The sequence below is a fragment of the Mandrillus leucophaeus genome, unplaced genomic scaffold, assembly GCF_000951045.1.
Source record: "Mandrillus leucophaeus isolate KB7577 unplaced genomic scaffold, Mleu.le_1.0 Scaffold484, whole genome shotgun sequence".
Taxonomy (NCBI): Eukaryota; Metazoa; Chordata; class Mammalia; order Primates; family Cercopithecidae; genus Mandrillus; species Mandrillus leucophaeus.
Window position 1 is genome coordinate 2,431,602 of NW_012105187.1, and position 22,154 is coordinate 2,453,755.

General features: G+C 34.4%; 1 protein-coding gene and 1 pseudogene across 2 annotated transcripts in view; both read right to left on the minus strand.

Moving 5' to 3' along the window:
• Window positions 1-22,154, minus strand: part of EDEM3 (ER degradation enhancer, mannosidase alpha-like 3) — a 68,201-nt gene that overhangs the window by 18,317 nt on the left and 27,730 nt on the right. For both annotated transcript variants that reach the window (XM_011995360.1, XM_011995359.1), the window contains exons 7-16: window positions 19,024-19,158; window positions 16,214-16,319; window positions 12,396-12,493; window positions 10,666-10,791; window positions 10,385-10,468; window positions 8,768-8,851; window positions 8,104-8,228; window positions 3,685-3,850; window positions 2,980-3,134; window positions 1,656-1,809 (exon numbers count right to left, since the gene is read on the minus strand). In XM_011995360.1, coding sequence (XP_011850750.1) covers window positions 1,656-1,809; window positions 2,980-3,134; window positions 3,685-3,850; window positions 8,104-8,228; window positions 8,768-8,851; window positions 10,385-10,468; window positions 10,666-10,791; window positions 12,396-12,493; window positions 16,214-16,319; window positions 19,024-19,158 — 1,233 coding nt within the window. The remainder of the gene's footprint in view (window positions 1-1,655; window positions 1,810-2,979; window positions 3,135-3,684; window positions 3,851-8,103; window positions 8,229-8,767; window positions 8,852-10,384; window positions 10,469-10,665; window positions 10,792-12,395; window positions 12,494-16,213; window positions 16,320-19,023; window positions 19,159-22,154) is intronic.
• Window positions 14,382-14,853, minus strand: LOC105550435 (annotated as a pseudogene).

The following is a 22,154-nucleotide window of genomic DNA, read 5'->3' on the forward strand; positions in this document are numbered from 1 at the left end:
AACATATGTGTCAAGCACTTATTCCATCTCAGCACTTGCCTAGGCATTGGAGAGACAGTCCTTTAAGAAGTTTGTGTCTGGAGGAGAAAGACATGTAAAGTTAGCTATGATAAAACTTCTCAAGTGGGAAAGTGGAAAAGGAGCACAGACGAGGGAACAATTGATTCTGCTTGTGTGTACCTGGGAAAGATTTAGAATGACATTTGAATTCAGTCTTAACAGAGGGAAAGTTGAAGAATGACTGACTATAATAGAAAAAAAAAGATGATTCCTGATACTTTACAGGAAAAACCAACAAGACATGATAGGAGTCAGAGGATGGAAAAAGATAGAGAGGAACTGGGAGACAGAGAAGAGTTCAAACCTGTCCTGAAATTTCCAGCTTTGATGACTTAAAGAACGATGATAGGTTTTACTGACATGGAGAACCAAAGAAGGAAACATAGGTTGAGGTGAGGGTAGAAAGACAGTAAACAAGAGAGAGATAATTCAAGTTTGGACAGATTGAGATTGAGATGCAAGACGTATGAGAGGTAGATGAAAGGTGAATTTAATAGTAAAGTTAGGAATCAGGATTCATATACATAGCTAAGAAGTCATATGTATAAAGATGATAGCTAAGCTTGTAGAAATAGGTGAGACTGTCGAAGAAGAGTATATAGAGAAAAGAAGATCATCCAGATTCTTGGACACTGTTTACATTGAGCGGTTGTGCCAAGGAGAGCTACAAAGCAATAAACAGTGAAGTAGAGAAAGAACTTTGTTGCTGAAATATCCTGGAAGCCAAGAAGGGAAAATGTTTTATGAAGGGTTCAGCCAATAGTCACAGAAAAGTCAAATCATAAAAGGATTAAGAGGTCACTTGGTGGTAATTATGCCATTGGCAGCCTAACTAAGTAAAAGCAATGTCACAAGAGATGTCACTCCCACTGAGGTCAAATAAAACATAAGGAAGAAGGAAGAATACTCTTAAAAGAAGGAAGGATGTGGCAAGAATGTGGATGAGATGAAAACTTGAGGGTGTGATGAAGTTGTGGGAGGGCTGAACTTGAGATTAAGGGATACCTGAATACGGTTCTAGGTTAAAAATTATTCAGCAAACTATGTGGTTTTCTCAGAATCAATATACTAATAAGGTAAATAATTTAAAGACTTCGTGTTATAAAAACTTTCAAAGTAAAAATCAACAAAAATGTCTCAAAAAGACATGTTATTTTTCCTAGGCACAGACAAATAAGTGCCTATGATGAACAAAATACTTAAGATTCAGTAGCACTTTGGAGACTAAAATGATGTAAAACATGGAGATATGAATATTAAAACTAATTATTAGCTTTTGAAGTTATGTTGTAAATAAAAGTAAAAGGGGAAAGCCAATGGACTGAGAAACAGAAAACTTAGATTTGAGTCCTGCGTTTGATTATATTAACTTCAGCAAATTACTCAACCTATCTCTGATTTATTTAATTGATTTATACTATCAAGGAGTTGAATTAGATGACTTTCCAAGATACTTCCAAGTCCTAAAATTCTTATTCTCTCACTGTAAACAATATATTTAAAGTGTTTAGAAAGTTGAAATCCATTATCTTATTAAAGCTAATGCGACCACAGAAAGCAGGGCAGACACGGTATCTAGTGTAGCAATGTCTTACTTGGATTGCATGTTGGACCAACTGGACTCTCCCATCTTTGAGGTGAATCAAACTCACCCCCATCTTCTTCAGGATTTCTAAATGCTCAGGGTTAGTGGCCATGAAATCTCTGGCTCTCAGAGGGGGTTTAGCTCCACTCCTGAAACTCTCCTCTCTGCTAAAAGTAATTACAGGCAAGGCTTTAAAAACTACAAATTAGAACTGGCAAAAAACACATGTCAAATAAAAATGATATTACTTGCAAAATTGCTAGTTTTAGAACTAGTGAAACTGGAATAACTGGAAACATATTTTCTTATACATAATTTCGGTTAACAAGTGGTATAGCTTTCAAATATAACATTTTCTAGTTATAAAAGTATGTATATTATCTACATAAGGCAGTATTAGTCAACAGAACTGTAACTATTTAAAGGTACAGAACAAGTTTGCTTGGGGATTTGTTACTATTGACGTTAACCTTTAAAAACACAGATTTTTCTCCCAATAGTTTTAAAAGCAAATCAATACTTGTATCAGTGAATAATAACACTTACGTAAAAACAATTTTTAAAAAGTCCTTGTAATGACCTTTCTAATATAACTATTCGTCAGAAAATGAACTCATTAAGCCAAACAATTTTAACAAGATAAGTACTCCCTCAAAAACTCAAATCCAAAAAAACAAAATACCTGTATTTTCACTACACAGAAACTATAGACAAAAGGAATTTTTTTTTTTTTTTTTTGAGACGGAGTTTCACTCTTGTCACCTAGGCTGGAGTGCAATGGTGTGATCTTGGCTCACTGCAACCTCCACCTCCCAGGTTCAAGTGATTCTCCTGCCTCAGCTTCCCGAGTAGCTGGGATTACAAGCGCCTACCACTATGCCTGGCTAATTTTTTGTATTTTCAGTAGAGACAGTTTCACCATGCTGGCCAGGCTGGTCTCGAACTCCTGACCTCAGGTGATCTGCCCGCCTCGGTCTCCCAAAGTCCTGAGATTACAGGCGTGAGCTATCATGCCCAGCCAGAAAATATTCGATGAAACTATTCCATGAAAAATGAGTTACAGAAGTTAAAAACTGTTACATGCTGCCCACTATTATTACTTTAGTTCATAAAATAATATACTGAAAGTTTCCATAATAATAAAAAAGATATTACTGCAAAATAAGCTTTACTATCTTACTAATAATTTTTATTTTAACCAGTGATAGCTACGTATCTCAACATTTTTGGCCTACGTGAATGTCTTCTTGGCTGTTGGTACATGCTCCCTAAGTTTTCTGTCATTTACTAAGAAACAACGTTATTATCAGAAAATATAAAATAATACATCTTACACTCTGATGATGCCTCTAGGACAGCTCTTATCCACCACATTTTTCAAGGGCTCACGAATACTTTGAGCATACAATGGGTCATTAGGAAAGAGGATCTGAGTATTTGGACAAGTCCAATCAAAGTTACTGTCATCCAGTTCTGTATATTCCGAGGTCTACAATATAAAAACATTTTATGTAAATAGAAATAATTATTTTACATAATTTTTTTTTTTTTTGAGATGGAGTCTCACTCTGTCGCCCAGGCTGGAGTGCAGTGACACAATCTCCACTCACTGCAAGCTCCATCTCCTGGGTTCATGCCACTCTCCTGCCTCAGCCTCCCAAGTAGCTGGGACTATAGGCGCCTGCCACCATGCCTGGCTAATTTTTTGTATATTTAGTAGAGATGGGGTTTCACTGTGTTAGCCAGGAGGTCTTGATCTCCTGACCTCGTGATCCACCAACCTTGGCCTCCCAGAGTGCTGGGATTACAGGCCTGAACCACCGCGCCCGGCCTACTTAACATAATTTTTAAAAGCAAACAGCTAATGAAATATATAAGTGTATACAGGATGCAATAAAACAAAATAAGAAAATGTATATATTTAGTTTCTTCTTACCATATATATATTTATTGAATTTTAGTCATGGATTACTTTTCACTTGGAAAAGTAAAACATATAGAAATAAAAAGAGAGTAAGACATTTAATTTAAAAACTCACTGTGTTCTTCTTAGAGATGCTTTGATTTGTAGTAGAGAGCCAAAGAGGTAACAGATGAGCTTCTGTTGTAAAGATGTAATCTTCTATGTCAAAAATAACGTCTTCTTTATCAGCAAATAACAGGTAAAGATATTTAAACATTTCGGCCAAGAAGAAAGAATCCATTCTAAAATAAAAAGTCACAAATAAATATAAGTAGAGAAAAATAATTTAACTATATGAAAGCCATAATAGTCAAGGTTAATCATCCTGTCTATACCAACTTATGTATTCAAAGAACTATAGAATGTATCAATCCACCAGGGGCAGAATAACCTTGACTCCAAGTATATTCCATGTTAATGAAAAAGACCAGAGGAATTGTCTACCACACTGATACACTGAATCTTGTGAATAATGCAGACAAGATTTTTCTATAGGCCTTTCAATAAGGGAAAGTTCTCCATTTCTTCTATAAAGAATCAACAGCAGGGAGGGAACTAATAAATTTTACTAGTGAGAATCATATAAGAATCTTTAACTAAATTAAAGAGCTGGAAAAAGTCATACAAATCTGATGGAATTTATCATGTAGCTATTTAAGTGATTTAAAAAGAAGGCTTTAAAGATAAAGAAATTATTAGGATGTAATTTCCTGGCCAACATGACGAAACCCCGTCTCTACCAAAAATACAAAAATTAGCCAGGTGTGGTGCCAGGCACCTGTAATACCAGCTACTCGGGAGGTTGTAGCAGGAGAATGGCTTGAACCCAGGAGATGGAGCTTGCGGTGAGCCGAGATTGTGTCACTGCACTCCAGCCTGGGTGACAGAGCAAGACTCCAACTCAAAAAAAGAAAAAAAAAGTTACATGAAAAAAGTACAATGCAAAGTCACATGGGCTACGATTGTAACATTCTAAATATTTATTTACCTGTTAAGAAGGGAATGTGGAGAAATAAAGAGAGTAAAACTGTATGTGTTTTTACAAGTGATTTAATGTTACAATGTTTTAACAACAATTTAAGAAAAGTTTAAATTAAAAGTGTCAGGAAAAGAGCATAGCTGGTAGATGGAGTCACAGTGACATCAAATTTAATTTACTACTCCCCAAAGCATCATAGGTTTTGGCAGTAATAAACAACTTCTAGTTTACTGGACAAGTTGCACAATTTCATACTTTTGGCCAAGCACAATTACTGGCACATAGTAGGCACTCAATAAATGTTTACTAAATTAAATGCAAGTTTAAACAGCATGATTAAAGAATGAGCTGGAGAGGCAGTAGAACAAAGAGGTAAAGAACATGGGCTTTGGAAATAGAAAGACCTTCCACTAATGAGTTCTGTCACCACGGGGATATAAGGACTATGAGCTTGAGTTTATTCTTCTGTAAAAGGAATATAACAATACACTCATGACACTGGTGTGAAGACTGAGACATTAAATGTCAATTATTTAGCATAGCACCTGGCATACATATGAGATTGAAACTACAGCTATCATTTTTCCCACATATATATGATTTTTTATTTTGGAACAAAAACTTACCTGTAATGTTTCAAAATATTTTTAGCCATTTTGGATATTAATCTTTTTAGACAATATAAAAACACTTTCCTGTTTATCTGCAATACACTTATCATAATTTAACCTTTTCTGATGGACTGGCAGTTATTACATGAGCAAATGCTATCTTGAGAACTGTAGACAGATGAGCAGGATATTGATAATTGGCAAATACTAGAATAGACAGTTTGTAAACATTTAGAAAAGAACAAGGCATGGTAAGATAACTACAATATGAATTGGGCAAAGCTAGCAAGTATCAGATCATACGATCTATTTTATATTTTAAAATCATAAACACATACATAAATAAAAATACACAGGCATTAAAAATGTCTGGAAGCCTTTATACAATTGCTAACAGTAGTAATCTTACGCAGTTAGGGAAGAGTGTCTTAGCAAGTATCTTCCTATTATTTTTGCCATTTACATTCTTTTTGGTAATTATCCATTATTAGGAAAATACAGATATTTTCATTGTGAAAAGTGTGTGTGTGTGTCTGTGTCTGTGTACATGATGGTATCCTGGAGGACAGTATAGTGCTCAGACCTACAGGGTAATAAATCACCGCATGCAAAGAGCCTGTAACTGAAAGCTCTCAAGTGCAATTTTGGTTGTGGTCCAACCAAAATTCTTCCGAACAATTTGGATGAAAAAAATGTAAGGCATGCTTATCTAAACTATAGATCATTGAAAAATGGTAGTTTAGCTAAGGAGATTCAACCCCTAGATCAAAATCTAGAAACAAAACAAAAAAAGAAATTTTGCTAAGTATAAAAGTTCTAAGTTTACACGAAAAGAAGAAAACTTGGCTGTTCAAGGGCAGGGTGGGGAACACTCATTTGTCAGCAGACTATACAGTTAAGTATGTGAAACTAGTTGATCACAAGCTCACTGTGAGTTGAACATAATAAAGCTCCTAAAAAATCTAAAGCACATCTAATAACACAATATGAGGAAGAATGGTAGTTCTCAACCTTTCGTTTGGCTAAATACATCTGAGGCACAACCATCCCCTGAGGAACAGTGAGTCAATGAAGCAGTGGTCCTCAACTGGATAGAGGGTGGAAACTCATCAGCCTCATAGAAAATTAGTGACCCTTTGCCTGAATCCAGACAGCTACGGGGCTGTTGTGCCAGACACATCTTGAGTATGGTTAATTCTGGACAAGATATTTTAAGAGTTATTGTATATACTGGAATGCAATCAGAATGGGGCAATGTCATTGTGTAAGAGGTCCAGAAACAATGTCATAAAAGGAGTATCTGGTGGGGAAAAAAAGAAGGATGTTACACTTTGAAAAATGGAACTCTAAACAGTAAATCATGTCTTCCTCTGTAATTCTTCAATCTGTTACCTCTTTTGTATTTTAGAACATATCACATGGTTGTGATAATTTCTTTTTACACACCTATCTTATTCACTGACTGCAAGTCATGGGAGTGCAGGGACTAGTTCTATTTTATCTTTCTACCCCATGCTTAAGTGCAGGGACTGGCATATAGTAGGTGCTTATTGTTCTTTAATGAATTGCCAGTATAACATCATTGTCAAGAGCCAATCTGCCTAGATTAGAATTCTGACTTAATCTTACTAACTGTGTGACCTTAGGCAAGTTTCCTAACTTCTCTTTCCCTTGGTTTCTTCACCTTTAAAATGAAGACTATAATAGTACACTTCAGAAAGCTGTTGTAAGGATCAAGTTAGTTAAACACATAAAATGCTTAGAAGACTGTCTGGAGTGCAGGAAACAGTCAATAAATATTATAGGCAAATACACAAGACATCTGCTTTTATTTTTTGCTATTATTTGTATGCCTGCTTCCAGAACCTAACCATTTCTCATTAGCAGGGATGGAGATTCTAAGCCTAATTAACCATTATCCGAATACTAAGTGAAGAACTAAGAAACAACTTTGTGGGTAGATGATGAGTGCTGTGTTTCTCATGTCTTCAGTCTCACTGCCTGGAACTTCTTTTACATTTTTCTTCTTCTAAGTCTTGTTTATCCTTCAGGAAATAGGATCCTTTAGGAATCCTTCACTGACTATCACATCCCAACCTGTGCTTCATGCCCCTTTAATATGTTTCATAACACATACACAATGTTTTAAAAGTCTACTTATTGGCCTGCCTTCAGTGACTCAAAGACAGAAAGGACATATCTTCATATCTTTAATCCTCAAAAACTAGTAAGAGCCCTGGCACGTAAGGGGCCTCAGGAAGTATTTCTGGAATGAACATTTGCTAACCAAATGAACAAACAAGCTTTAGCATTCATTTAGAGATGTGATAACCATATAAGTGATCTTAGAATAAGCAGAGTGCTTGTGAATTTCACATGGAGTACTTTTCATAGCTTGAATACTTCATACCATCTACATCTATACAGTGTCTAACAAAACAGAAACTACCACTGGTCCTTCCCACCCCTGCAAGTCAGCAACTGTGTAAGAGTACACACAGCTTTTGAGGAATTCTTGGCTGAACGTGAATCATATTCCAGATCATTCCACATCTTGGTAATTTCTAATGTTTTATGTAATATAAAAGGAAACTATTATCAAAGAAGAAAAAAAGCAACGTTTTAGATAGTCCTAATACCAAGGTTTTGATATTTAACAATCATTGATTCATTTATTCAGAAATCATTTGAGCACCTACTATATGCCAGGCACTATGATAAAAATGCAAACGTTTCAAACATAGTAAAATTAGTCTATTCAACAGAGTTTAAAAAAGTAAACACAAAGAACAAAGGTTTCCATCCTTTGTAAAAGAATTAAACTTATTTGAATCCTAAATGGTAGTTGCATTTTGTGTTGTTTCAGAGAGACCCTGAGGAAAGGGGGTGTTAGCAATTGTTTTACCTGTCCTCATGACTTCCAGTACGAACATCCTTCATGGCAGCAAATCCACAAGGCACTCTAGCATATTTATTTAAATTTTCAATAAGTGTCTTCCCTACTTCAAGGTAGTAAGGATCTCCTGTAGCCTATTAAAAAGGAGAATATATGTGTGTGTGTGTATATATATATAGCTTATATATTACCACATATCCATTCATTTATCAAATATTTATTGAGTACCTACTAGGTGCCAGGCACTGTATCAGGCACTGGAGCACATTATATAGAACTGATATCTGAAAAAAAGCTATGAATCTGCTTTACAGAATTTCTTAAATACACAATTATAAAATTTAACTATATAACCTTAGATTTTAGATTAAATTCCTAATGCTCAGAAAGGCTGCCTGACTGAAGCAAGGCAAGAGACATGCTTTAGAAAGCAGCTCTAGAACATAAAATTTCTCTTTAAAGAAATGTTCACACAATATTTTTTAAAGAAAAAAACCTTACATGTCAATTCTGGCATCATTCAATAATTCTATGGACTAGATGAATAAGAACTATGATATATCCAATCATTACAATATTAAAAGGGGACTCTGAAAACCCAATTACTATTATAAGAGTGAGAGATCCAACAGAGAATGGGGGCTAAACAGTAAAGTGGGGTATCTTTTCTTACTTTATATAAGAAGTAGGTACTTTCTGCAAATTCTGGCCTTAAAGGATGTTGAGCCCAGTGTACTCTGAAATCTGTGGTAAATGCCTGAACAAAACAACATACAAAAGGCATAAAAAAAGTGATTAAACAAATAGTTCTAGAATATGCAGAATATATATAAATAGGTAAAAGCAATTAAAATAGCAATCATGACATTTTCATCAATAAAACATCAATTTTCATTGCTTAAAATAATTCATTCTGCGAAGGCTGCTATTTTTACCAATTAAATGGATTATTTTTTAAATGATCATTCTGGCTATTAGAAAACTAAGAAAAATTCAGTAATGAAACTCAGTAATGACACTACATGGGTCCTGGTGGTCAACATAATTGTGTTTTATTTTTATCCTTCTCTCTACTTTTTCCCCTTATTACTTCTCTAGTTCTCACACTTATTTTTAAATTGTTTAAATTGACAAATAAAAGTGACATATATTTATGGTACACATGATACAGTGTTTTGATATATGTATACACTATGAAATGGCTAAATCAAGCTAATTAACATATGCATTATCTCACATACTTATCTTTTTTGTGGTAAGAATACTTAAAATCTGTCTTAGCAATGTGCAAGCATACACATTTCATATTTTAGCTTGTATTTTCTTTTGTAACTGCCTCAAATCCTTTATGGAATAAGACAGGGCAATATTTAAAAATAAATAAAATTAGTCTATTTGAAATTTATTCAATAACATAATCAACTGGTTTTTAAAAGAACATAAAAATAAAAGCAAACAAAACCTTTTATGGGAACTAAATAAAAACTTCATTTGTGATAGATGTATTAATTGAAACCTCAGTTTATTCTGTATGGATATGAATTTTCTGTAATGCACAGTCCTACTCACCTGAAGGCTAATAAAACTATACTTTCCAAAACAAACACTTTAGGAACCCTTCTAAGTTGGTGGAATGCTTAGATATCTCACAGAGGGTAGTCAATAAGCAGGGATAGAACAAGGCCATACACACATTTGGAAATTTTTAATGGTACATTTCTGGAAAGCCAAAAAGTATGCTATTAAAATCTTGTCATATCAAGCTAGCAAGAATATTTATTACTAATATAATGTATAAAAACCAGGAAGAATAATTCTCAATCAGCATGAGGAAGAGATGGCATTCTCTACATTTCCAGGGCGCATGTGTGAACAACAAAAGTGTATCTAATGTATACAGTTTCATAAGACAAGCTTTAGAAAATAAAAAGTGACAAAATCTCCCTAGCTGGTAGGTACATATAAGAGTTAGAATGAGAGAATATTACAATGGCATAAGTTAGGAAGAGTTGAGAAGCACTAAGCCAGGAGTTTTTTTACATGAAATTTTAAAAATGTCAGCATTACCCTAAATCAGACTTCTCTTAACACACAAAGAAAAGCAAAAACATATACAATACTGTACAAACCAAAAATAGACTATTTAATAGGAAAAAAAAAAGAAGCAACATGACTTGAAGATGCCATTTTCTATCTTTAAATTAGCAACTTATGGTGTATATGTGTACGTGTGTGCGTGTGTGTTTGTGTGTGTGTGTGTGTAAGATTATTCCAAAAATTATTTGCTTACCTCTGGTAGAAAATTGTGTTTTTTAATCACCTGATATAACATTTCATGAGTTTCAATAGCAGGTCTAATATCCCCCTTTAACACCTAGAAATCAACAACAAGAAAATTACCTAATAAAATATGAGCTGATTTTATCTCTAATCATTACATAAACAGAAAAATGTATACAAATACAATTCTGAACTGCAACCATGTTTTGTAGTTCAGTTTTAAAGATCAAAAATGCACCTAATTAACATCATCATCTTATGTTCATATTAAGAAAGCAGAATTCTTTATACCTGCAAGCCTGGGAAGAAGGCAAGCAAAGCATCCATCCAAGTCCGAGCGTTCAGCATTGGTTTGTGGATATGCACATCAAGTAGAAGAGGTGGCTGGCTAATGTACCTCATTATGGCATCGTAGTGCTAAAAGATCACAATATGTGTTCATGAAAGTTAGATGAAAAAAGAGGTACTACTCTAAATACATTAAATAGCACTGTGAATAAATTAAACTAGAATTTATATATAAACTCACTAAATAATTACCAATTTATATAAATATTTAAGTTATTTTAGATGGAAATCTTTCTAAAATATGTATGTACACTCCTTTATGTCCTCTAACTCACATGCAGACTATTAAAGACTATATGTAATATGGGACCTTCTGAGAAAAAGGGAACTGAACATCTCCATGTCCTGTGGCGTTAGCCCATGGTTAGTATGTCTTTGTGGCCCACTGATGCCCGCAGGTCCCCTTGGAATATGGCTACCAGCTTCTATATTACAGAATTTGTCTTTTCCTGTATCTTGGAAGTCTGATCCCTTCTCGGCTAATAATATTTTGGTGCTCACTACTATCTAAACTAATGCAGCTAATCACTGCTGCCATTCTTATGGTTTGCTATCTCAGCTTTTTATGGTCTTAGAAAACACTTTTTCCCTTCTTTTGTCTTCTTCTCCAAGATATTTCTCAGCTTTGACAACAGGTTGAGTTGTGATAACAAGCCAACAAAAACAGTTATTTGTCCCCATTCACCTCAAGAAATTCTTGTTATAATCTAATACACAATCTATGTGATAATTTTATAAAGTATTCGATTAATGACTTATTACAACTTTTACTAATATTTTTTGCAAATTTACCTATTATTTAATCACTAGTATTGAGAACTGGCCATAGGTTAAAGGCACTGCTCTAATCACTTTGAATGCATAAACTCAATCCTCCCGATAACCCTATAAATTAGTACCAGTACTCCCATTCTGTAGATAAGAAACAGAGGCAAATAATATTAGTTACTTGCCCAAAGTCACAAAACCCGTAGGTGGTACAATCAGAATTTAAACCAGTATATCTCCCATACTTTTAATCACCATGTCATACTGTCCCATACATACAACATGGATGAACTGATAGGTGAACAAAGAAATGGCAGATTATTTTTAAAAGAATATAGTGATATAACTGATGAGTTTGCTATATTCATTTCGGTTTGCTTCAGTTAAAAAGGTGATTCAATTGGGTTCAATAATCCTCCCACTTTTCCCAAAAAATATGCCTGTGGTTCTGAGCCAGTCTTAAGACTTGCTTTTGAAATGAATACTCACTAGTTTCTCCAAGTTTTCAAAGTCCTGTATCCTTGGTGTAATCAAACTAAGCCAAACTTCCAAGATTTCAAAAAGAATTGGAATCCAAAGGAAAAAGCTACCTAGTAACATATTTCATCAATTCTTATCCTTGTACAAAACAAGATTAGGTAAAATTCAAATCTACTACGTCTCTTATTGGCAGATCTGCAAAGTTTCTGATAAAAGGTGAAAATAAAACTACTTTATCAACTAATTTTTTGGAATGTATGTCACTTTTTATGCTGTCCCTGTCCAACATCATCAAATACTGACACAAAACCACTACACATTTTAAAAATTGTTTTTACAATGTCATTCAGGTAATGGAGTTTCTATCAAAATCTGGACTCAAATGAAATTGATTATAAAATTAATATAAAATTGTATCAACTTACTGTGTTAAATCTTTCCAGAAAACTGTCATCTCCAAGCAAGACATAGGCTTTCAATAGATATTCATAATATGAATCAATCCCTGCTCCAACTCCACTATCTATGGAAACACAAATGTGATTTTTCATTAAACAACTGTTAAATTTAAAAAAAAAAATCACTTAGTAAAAATTTCAAGACCTGAAAACATTCAGACAAATCACAATGATACCACTATAACCTACTACTGTAACTTCTTATAATCAAGATAAAACTTTGGAAAATGTACACAATTAACCCCTAAACAACACACTACCTGATTCTCAAAACCAATGGTTATTTAACAAGATGCAAGGGTAACAATAAAATATCAAAGAACTTTCACCCACTTAAAGAGAATATAATTAGTGGCAAATAAGACACAAATGTTTTTACTTTTTCCACGTTTGTTTTTAACTTTGCTTCATAAAGCCACTGAAAATTGAGTCTTCTTTCATGTATAGAATTTCTAACTGAAAATTTTGATAAAGAAATGAAAAAGCCACGAATGGTATTTTTTGCCATGAATTCATATACCAAAAAGTAAAACACAATCCAATTGAATTACATATGCTTCCCTCTTCTCCAACAGCTTCAGACATTTTTCTATATATTTTGTATTATTAAAATCAATTCTAATTTATGCAGATAAGAAAAAAATGATTTATAAGAATTATCTTCAAAATTACCTCTACATACTTCTACTTCATCCCTCCATCATCACCAAATCTGTTGCTAAAGTGAACAATGATGCAATATACTCTGTGAGGGGGCCCAAAGCAATCTGTAATGTTAATTTCCTAATTTTCCAAAGACTTCAACATTTTGCCAATATAAACAAAAGATGCAAGTAGACCAAAATCATCCAGTTAGTAGGAGGAAAAATCCATACTACATAGATTATTTTTAACTGTTTATTTATGCCTTTCCTTCAAGCTATAAACACTACTTAGATTAGCATTAAATTACGTTGTGCATATATATGACTACACCAGTTTAGATTTGCCTTGGAACAGATAATTACATTTAAAATAAATAATTTTCTAACTGTTTCATAGTTTAATTAGCTCTTAGTTTCACTGGGGGAAAATAAGCATCTTGTGCTCTTTAAGAAACTGGTATGTATACATGAATAGTAAATTCACTTAAATCTTGAGGAAATCTAAAGATGAAGTCTCTTGTTTTGCTTTTTCCTAAAAAGGAAAAAGGAACCAAAGTCAAGAAATAATTAAATAACAATAATAATATCTACTCTTAAAAAGAAGAAATGCTATCTAACACAAAAATGAAACCTATAGATTCAAAAAACACTTATTTTACTGTCTTAACCAATTAAAAAAAAAAAGATAGGTGGAGTCTAGACCACTTAGAACTGAACCAACTCTAGACAAAAATGAAGATGGCACAATGATGTGACTGCAAGGAAATGACTAAAGCAATTTCACAGTTTTCATGTTTGTAACAATATATTGATGCACAAAATATCAAAAATACAAAGTCTGGATTTTTCCTCGTAGGTCTGTAATACACTATCAAAACTTCTATTTAATGCATTTGTATTTGCATTATAAATGCATTAAGCCTTCTCTGTTTATATATATGCTATACAAACACATACATGTTGGTACTTTACCATGAAAATAATAGTTTTTATCTCAAACTAGTGAGTTGTCTTTTTATCCGTATTTATATACATGTCATTTCTATTGTAAGACATGCTTTTCTAGTGGTACATTTAAATCAACATATTATGTCACTTTAAATTTTCATCTTTAAATGAGTCTTTTTAGTGTTATGACATAATGGATTTAATTTAACAGCTGAAGTACAATATAGTAACTACACTGTACTATTTAATTCACAGATGTAGGAAAATATTTGATTTTTAAAATACAACCAAGATGAGACTAGACAATCATAAGCAGTGAAATACTAGAAAACAGTGAATGAATACATAAGATGATTTTTCATCAGTGGCCATTCAATATTTTGCTTTTAGGAACTTGGAAGAAATTGTCTTGAGTTTCAAATGTTCTGGTACATCTAGTCATTTCTTAGCTTCCTCAGTACCACCCTGAATTACTGAAATAACTGACTTTAAGAGTCAAAAATTCTCTTCTGGTCTGGGGTAGCCAACAATGGCCACATTGAAGATTTCCCCATAGAAGTCCTCTTTGAAGGTATACATGATAAGAGTTTCCATGGACCGCTTTGTTTTCCTGTAGTATGGGTTCCATCTCATGCTCACCACCATCTTATGGACATCTCCACTTCCAACACTAGCCCAACCATAATAAACACCAGTGGATACATCACCTGGAAGATTATCTACTACTTGTTCACTTGTTCAGGAAAGTGAACTGTGGGGATGCCAAGATCCTTGGAGCTGTGGCTGAAGCTGTGCACTACTTGGCTTCGGCAGAAGTACAGCAGGTGCTTCATTCTGCTGGGGTATGGGCTGTGTCTGGGTCTGTGTATCCACAAGGTGGTGCTTATTACATTATTGAAATGACTAAGTAAAATGGGCCATGCATGAACCACTAATAGGACTGTTGTGTCATAACGCAATGATTATGCTTAATTCAAAATTAATTACGATTAACTTGCACCTGAGGTCTGAGGTGGGCTTAAGAAAAAAAAAAATTACAAAATTCTGAAGTCAAAATTCAGATCTGTTTCAGGAACCATTTAGATGACACAGAAAAATTTTATACAATACTGAATAAAGGTAATAATTTTATTATGTTTGAATTAATAATTTTATACTTTTTATTTATTTAAATATAGGCAGTTACCTTTTATTTTACATATAAACAAGATAAGCTTTTTAGAAATAGAGAAAATGTATAAAAAATATGCTTTCATTAAGAATACTCTAGTTTATTTCCATTCATCTATACTTGTTTTATCAGGGTGTTTTATAAAGATAAAATCACATTCTTTGTACAATTCAATATCCTGTTTGTTCATAAAACATTGTTATATGTTCCTTCCCATGCTTCTGATTTATTTTAATAACAATATTCCAACACTGACATAAAATAATTTTCTTAGCTTTTTTTAATTGACGGTTACTTAGACTGTTTCCAATTTTCTGCTACTTATAATTGCATGGAATATCTTGGGACCAAATAGTTTTCTATGTTTTGTATTATTGCTCAGACTAGATTCCCAGAAGTAAAATTATTAATCAAAGGGACTACTAACATCTCGTTACTGGGCACCTACTTCATAGTAAGTGTAGTACATGCCCGGCACTGTTCTAAGCACTTTACATTGGTTAACTCATTTAATCCTCATACAGAACAACTAATTACTATTAATATGCCCACTTTACAGAAACGGAACAGAGAGGCACACAGAGGTTAAATAAGTTTCCCAGGATCACATAGCTTGAATCCAACAACATGACTCCAGAGTCTACGCTCTTAGCTACTATATTTCTGGAGGTAGGAAAAAAAAAAGAATTTATTGAACACAGATTCTTACTAAATCACACCTTGATATGAGATGGCTGAGGAACTCTGGTTCTCTAGTTTTCAAATAAATTATAGCATTTCATCTATACCCTATACCTACAATGCTATATCCATTAAGAAATAAAATACTAAATCATCTAGAAGCAGCGTGTCACATTTGGCATCAAAAAAGAAAATCTGGCTAAATTAATTAAAGTTCCAGCAATCCTGTGAGAACCTATGCTTTGTAGTATCCCAAAGATTATTTTAACAAATGAAAATTCTGTATTTCCCAACCATTTTGAGGATGCAAAGGCTTGATTTAAAAAGCCTAACTTACATACCTTTTCGTACCCAATCTCCAGTATGAATATTTATAGTCACGCCCACTAAATTACTACTTCGTTGTCTTTTTTCCCAGAGAAAATCGAGAGCTTTTCTGGCATATTCCTGTAATTAAAAAAAAAAAAAAGAAAGAAAAAGAAAGAAATGCATAATTGAAGAACTAAGTATCTTTGGCAAATAGGAAACGAACAAACAAAACTCAAAGGCCAATAGGATATTTCAAGAATTAGGTTAAATTTCTAAGATAACTATTTATAAAACAAATTTCCTTAAAACTCAAAGCCTGGCTCTTTTTCAACCAATCAGTGTAGTTAGGAAAGACTCTCAATAAACTATTCAGAGGAGGGCTCGCTCTGAGACCATTCATTTCATCTACTCTTTTTTTTTTCCTTCATTTCATCTACTCCTGTAGCACAAGTTCATATTCACACACAAGTATTATTAAATTATATTAATTGCTTACATAATTAGATATACTTGTTAAAGTAATTTCTATCACTTAAATGCAAAGTAAAAATCTCCTTAGATACTCTTATTTAGAAAACTGGAAGAGAATTTCAAAGGTAGTATGCTATTGTCGAAACTCATTTCAGATCCTACTTTTTAAATGGTATGCAAGTTCATTAGTAAAAAGCTATTAAATCAACTAGGCTACTAAATATTTGATAACAACAAACTTGTAACCTTATGATATGTTTTTCTTTTTCTCATTTATTTTATCTACTAGACACTAAATGAGCTGTAATCAAATTTTTGGCTTTGGATGAAAAGATGTCACAAAATTTAAATGCAAAGGGCAAGTACAGGTAGGTTTCTAAATTAATTTCAGAGCATGAACCTATTTAGCACTGCAGAAGGACTTCTATAAAAGAAAAAGTCATTAAACCAATTTGCCACTTGGTAGATTAGAGAGTGTAAAATAGTTATAATTCCTAACGCAAACTATGATTTCTTTCAAACACAAAGCAGGTTATAAAGGTTATAATTTTAATTAAATGGCAGAGTTTCAGAGCCAGGAAACTTCAAAAACATTGTATTTCCCTACTCTTACTCTACAGCTAAGAAAACAGGCCTAGTGAAATTCAAGATTAGCTAGAGTTTAAAATTGAATTACAGGACAAAAAACTAATATGAGAATTCAGATCTCTTTATAATTAGACCAAGGGTCAGCAAACTTTTTCTGACAAGGACCAGATATTTTAAGTGCTATAGGTCACACAGTAAATGGCACAATTACTCAACTCTGTCCCTGTAGCACCAAAGTAGCTACAGATAAACAATTGAGCATGGCTGTGTTCCAATAAAACTTTATTAATAAAAACAGGCAGTGGCTGAACTTTGCTCACAGACTGTAGCTTGCCAACCCTGTATTAGATCAATGCTTTGTCAACTGCATCTTCTCTGATGGTAAATTACTGCATATTCAAGAATTTTTTAAAAAATCACATGATTTTCTTTTTTTTTTCTTTTTTTCTTTTTTTGAGAGGGAGTCTCCCTCTGTCGCCCAGGCTGGGGTGCAGTGGCCGGATCTCAGCTCACTGCAAGCTCCACCTCCCGGGTTTACGCCATTCTCCTGCCTCAGCCTCCCGAGCAGCTGGGACTACAGGCACCCACCACCTCGCCCGGCTAGTTTTTTGTATTTTTTAGTAGAGATGGGGTTTCACTGTGTTAGCCAGGATGGTCTCGATCTCCTGACCTCGTGATCCGCCCATCTTGGCCTCCCAAAGTGCTGGGATTACAGGCTTGAGCCACCATGCCCGGCCAAAAAATCACATGATTTTCAACAGATTTATTCATAAACACAAAATAGCTCATTTGGAAAGAGTATAGGTTTCAAATTCAGAAAGACATGGATTCTAATTCCAATTCCATGCATCACCTACCAGCTGTGCAGGTCTCTCATAGTCTTTAGCCTTATTTTCCTCACCTGTAACTGCATCAATATCTGAGAGTTTATAATTATTAAAGTACGCAAAAGTATCCACACTTTTTAATGAAGGGAAAATATTAGTGAACAAGATATAGAATAAAAATTTAAGTTTAAAAGATTAACCAACCAAACATGATAAATCTGTCCTTGAGACATTTTAACTTACAGACATACATACACACAGAGTCAATTTGTTTTCTTTACATTCAGATCTAGTATCTGTAATGCTGGTACACAGTCCCTATTTCTGCTTGTTCTGTTTGCCATTTGCTGGATTTTTAAACATTAACCTAAGTCATATGCTTGAAAAAGAGGGTGCTTTGTGTTAACACTGCACTCCAATGACATGCTTAAATAATGAGATTGTTTTAATGAGAGACATAGCTAGTCCACAACAACTATGTGGGGATATTCAAGTCTTTTGGATAATGAATAACATTTCCCTTGCAGTAAACAAATTTACAGATTCGAGTCTCAATCAAGACTTAAGTACAAAAATTTCACTGTGTTTTAGAAGATTAGTGAAGGTTCCAGAACTTTCAGAAGTGCAATAGACCACCTGGAAGTCTAACAAATAAAACACAGGGACATAGTATTTCATGTAAGACATTTATGATATCAAGGAGACATCAAATTCATTTAAGTAATACGGCTAAAAAACTTTCTAAGATTAAACCTAAACATATACTTTATAGATGGTGAACAAAATGCAAAGTTGGATTTAACATAGCTCCTTCACAATATTCTAGGTTTTTGACAATTAAAACCCATGTAAAGGAATTTAGACAAAAAGTTCACTAAAATAACAGTAATTCTCCAACTAGATATAAAGTTAGTTATGCCCAATACCCAGGATATCAAAGACCGTAAAAAGCAAACCTCAAATATTGTTGCTCCTGTGAATCGACTTAAAGCAGCAAATTCAAGGATCAAGGTACCTGCACAAGCCGTACAGGTATCTGTCTCAGTTCCTGTCCGAGCTTCTGGTTTTCTGATGCCAAACTTTAAATTAATCTGAATACAATTAGAAAATTGTCATTAGCAGTTATCAAGATAACGACTTTCTGATAACAAACTACTTTTCAATCGAGTCCTGACATAAAATCATGAAAATAATTCATAAAATAACTAAACACTGAAATTCAATGTGATAATCTCTGTGACCTTCCAATTAACATCTAGGGAAATACACTCTAAGCGCCCAATATTCATGAAGTAAGGGAATATTTACAAGGGAAATTACACACAGAAGGTATCTTTTATAACAATTTTGTTCCCAGGACAATTTGAATTAGTAAGTACAAGAATAGGGAAGTAGATCAGCCTTAGAAGAAATCAGGGTTAGTTTAGAATTTGTGAAAAACCAGTCTATATTATATATTAACTAGTTCATCACAAAGAAAAAATGGATTGTTATGATGTATATTTGAAAGGAAATTAAAATTTCATTTACGGGTTTTAAGGGTTTTGAAATATAGAGTGTGTCCTTGCTGGCAGGTTAACACCACAAGGGAAATTTTTTCAAAGGGGTATTTATTAAGTCGAAGAAAACCAAATAGGCCATGAGCGGTAGCTCATGCCTGTAATCCCAGCACTTTGTGAGGCCAAGGCGAGTGGATCACTTGAGGCCAGAAGTCTGAGACCCGCTTCGCCAACATGGCATAACCCCATCTCTACTAAAAATACAAAACTTAGCTGGGCATGGTGGCGTATGCCTGTAATCCCAGCTACCTGGGAGGCTGAGACACGAATCTCTTGAATGTGGGAGGCGGAGGTAGCAGTGAGCCAAGATAGCACCACTGCACTCCAGCCTGTGTGACAGAACAAGACCTTGTCTTAAAAAAAAAAAAAAATCCAAATAATACCACGATATGAACCTCGATTAACTAGACCCAAACTGAGCAGACACTGACTAAAATTAGAATATTTTTCAAGCCGGGCGCGGTGGCTCAAGCCTGTAATCCCAGCACTTTGGGAGGCCGAGACGGGCGGATCACGAGGTCAGGAGATCGAGACCATCCTGGCTAACACAGTGAAATCCCATCTCTACTAAAAAATAAAAACTAGCCGGGCAAGGTGGCGGGCGCCTGTAGTCCCAGCTACTCGGGAGGCTGAGGCAGGAGAATGGCGTAAACCCGGGAGGCGGAGCTTGCAATGAGCAGACATCTGGCCACTGCACTCCAGCCTGGGCGACAGAGCGAGACTCCGTCTCAAAAAAAAAAAAAAAAAAAAAAAAAAAAGAATATTTTTCAGCAATCCAACTAACCAACAAAAAAGGAGGTATATGCCAAGGATTCAGCCAATAACAAAAAAAATCAAACATAAAACATCATGGGTATACTCTTGGTTAAGTTATTATTCAAACTCTATATAAAGAGAAGCTTAAAAAAATTTAAATTTCAACTTATCTGGATAAATCAACTGCTAGGTATACCTAGTGCCTGAACAGTGTCCAATCAACAGATTCCAGGCATTTCTAAACAAACACCCCCTCAACAACAAACGAACAACAAATGTGAAACGTAGGTGAGACATGGGGATCTGATCACTGTTAATGTTGTCCTCAGTACTGCCATTTATCTTACTTTGTAGAGTGCCACTTGAGACATTTTCACGTGCTATTAGCCTAGCAGTACCCCTCCATCCCCTCCCAAACTTGTAATTATCTCTATCATTTGTACTTTTGTAGGATTAGCTAGTTTTAGGTAGTTCTGCACCATGAACAAGAACGAAAAGTATCTCCTACCCCCTTATGCTGCCTGTATCCCTATCTACAGAACTAAAATTGAAAATTGATACTAAGAATGACCGACTTACAATGAAGCAGTCCTTAATAATAAAGTAAAGATTTAATTACATTAATTACACTAAGGTAAAGTATAATTTTACAAGTATTTGCAATAAGAGTCAACAGTGAAAAATATTTTCTGGTCAGTTGCGTTAATTTACTACAATCAACTAATCAATATTTATTGCTTATTTACCTACCATGTGGGGAATATTATGACAATATACAAAGGAATAGATCCTTGTCCTCAAGGAGCTTAAAATCCAGACAGAGCAAATAAGACAGATATGTAAACAGAGAAAATAACTAACAATGAAAAGTCATAAATTAAGTGCCAAACAAATGGAAGTCACAAGTGCTAAAGTGTGAATTTCAGAAAAGGAAATAACGCTGAATTGGGAGTAGTTGAGAGCTAAGAATGACAAAGTCCAAGAGTAGTCATAAGAAAGCAAAGCAAAATAGAGAAGAATAAACATTTGTGTATCCCACTTTCAGTACCCTTTCCCTTAAAATGGAAATACTTTGAATCATTAACGTTTTAGTACAATAATACTTAAGATGTTTGTATATTGAACTGTATCGCAAGATGATTGCTATAAAATTTGTAAAAGGACTATTTATTAACACAACTATCTATAGTATCTGTTCATTTCAATCTTGTATCCTTCCTGAAGATAAGTGGTATTAAACACCTTTTTTTTTGGTGGGGGATGGAGTCTCACGTCGCCAGGCTGGAGTGCAGTGGCATGATCTCGGCTCACCGCAACCTCCACCTCCCGGGTTCAAGTGATTATCCTGCCTCAGCCTCCTGAGTAGCTGGGATTACAGGCACACACCACTACATCCAGCTAATTTTTGTATTTTTAGGAGAGATGGGGTTTCACCATGTTAGCCAGGATAGTTTCAATCTCGACCTCGTGATCTGCCCGACTTGGCCTCTCAAAGTGCTGGGATTTCAGGAGTGAGCCACCACACCCAGCCAGTATTAGAGAACTTTTAAATGCAGAACCAAGATACATTTCAGTATCCAAGGGGCACTACCATTTCCACAAATCAGGGAAGAAGGGTTCAGGGCGTTTTTTGCTTATGGGATTCTCTGGTAATCTAGGGGCTGGTAGATAGGTTCCTGTCTTCCTGACTAGGACTCAAATGACTGGGTTTAGAGATAGCACTGGTGTAGTGTCTATTACTGCAGAAATTAGTAACAAGGAGCTTATTGTCC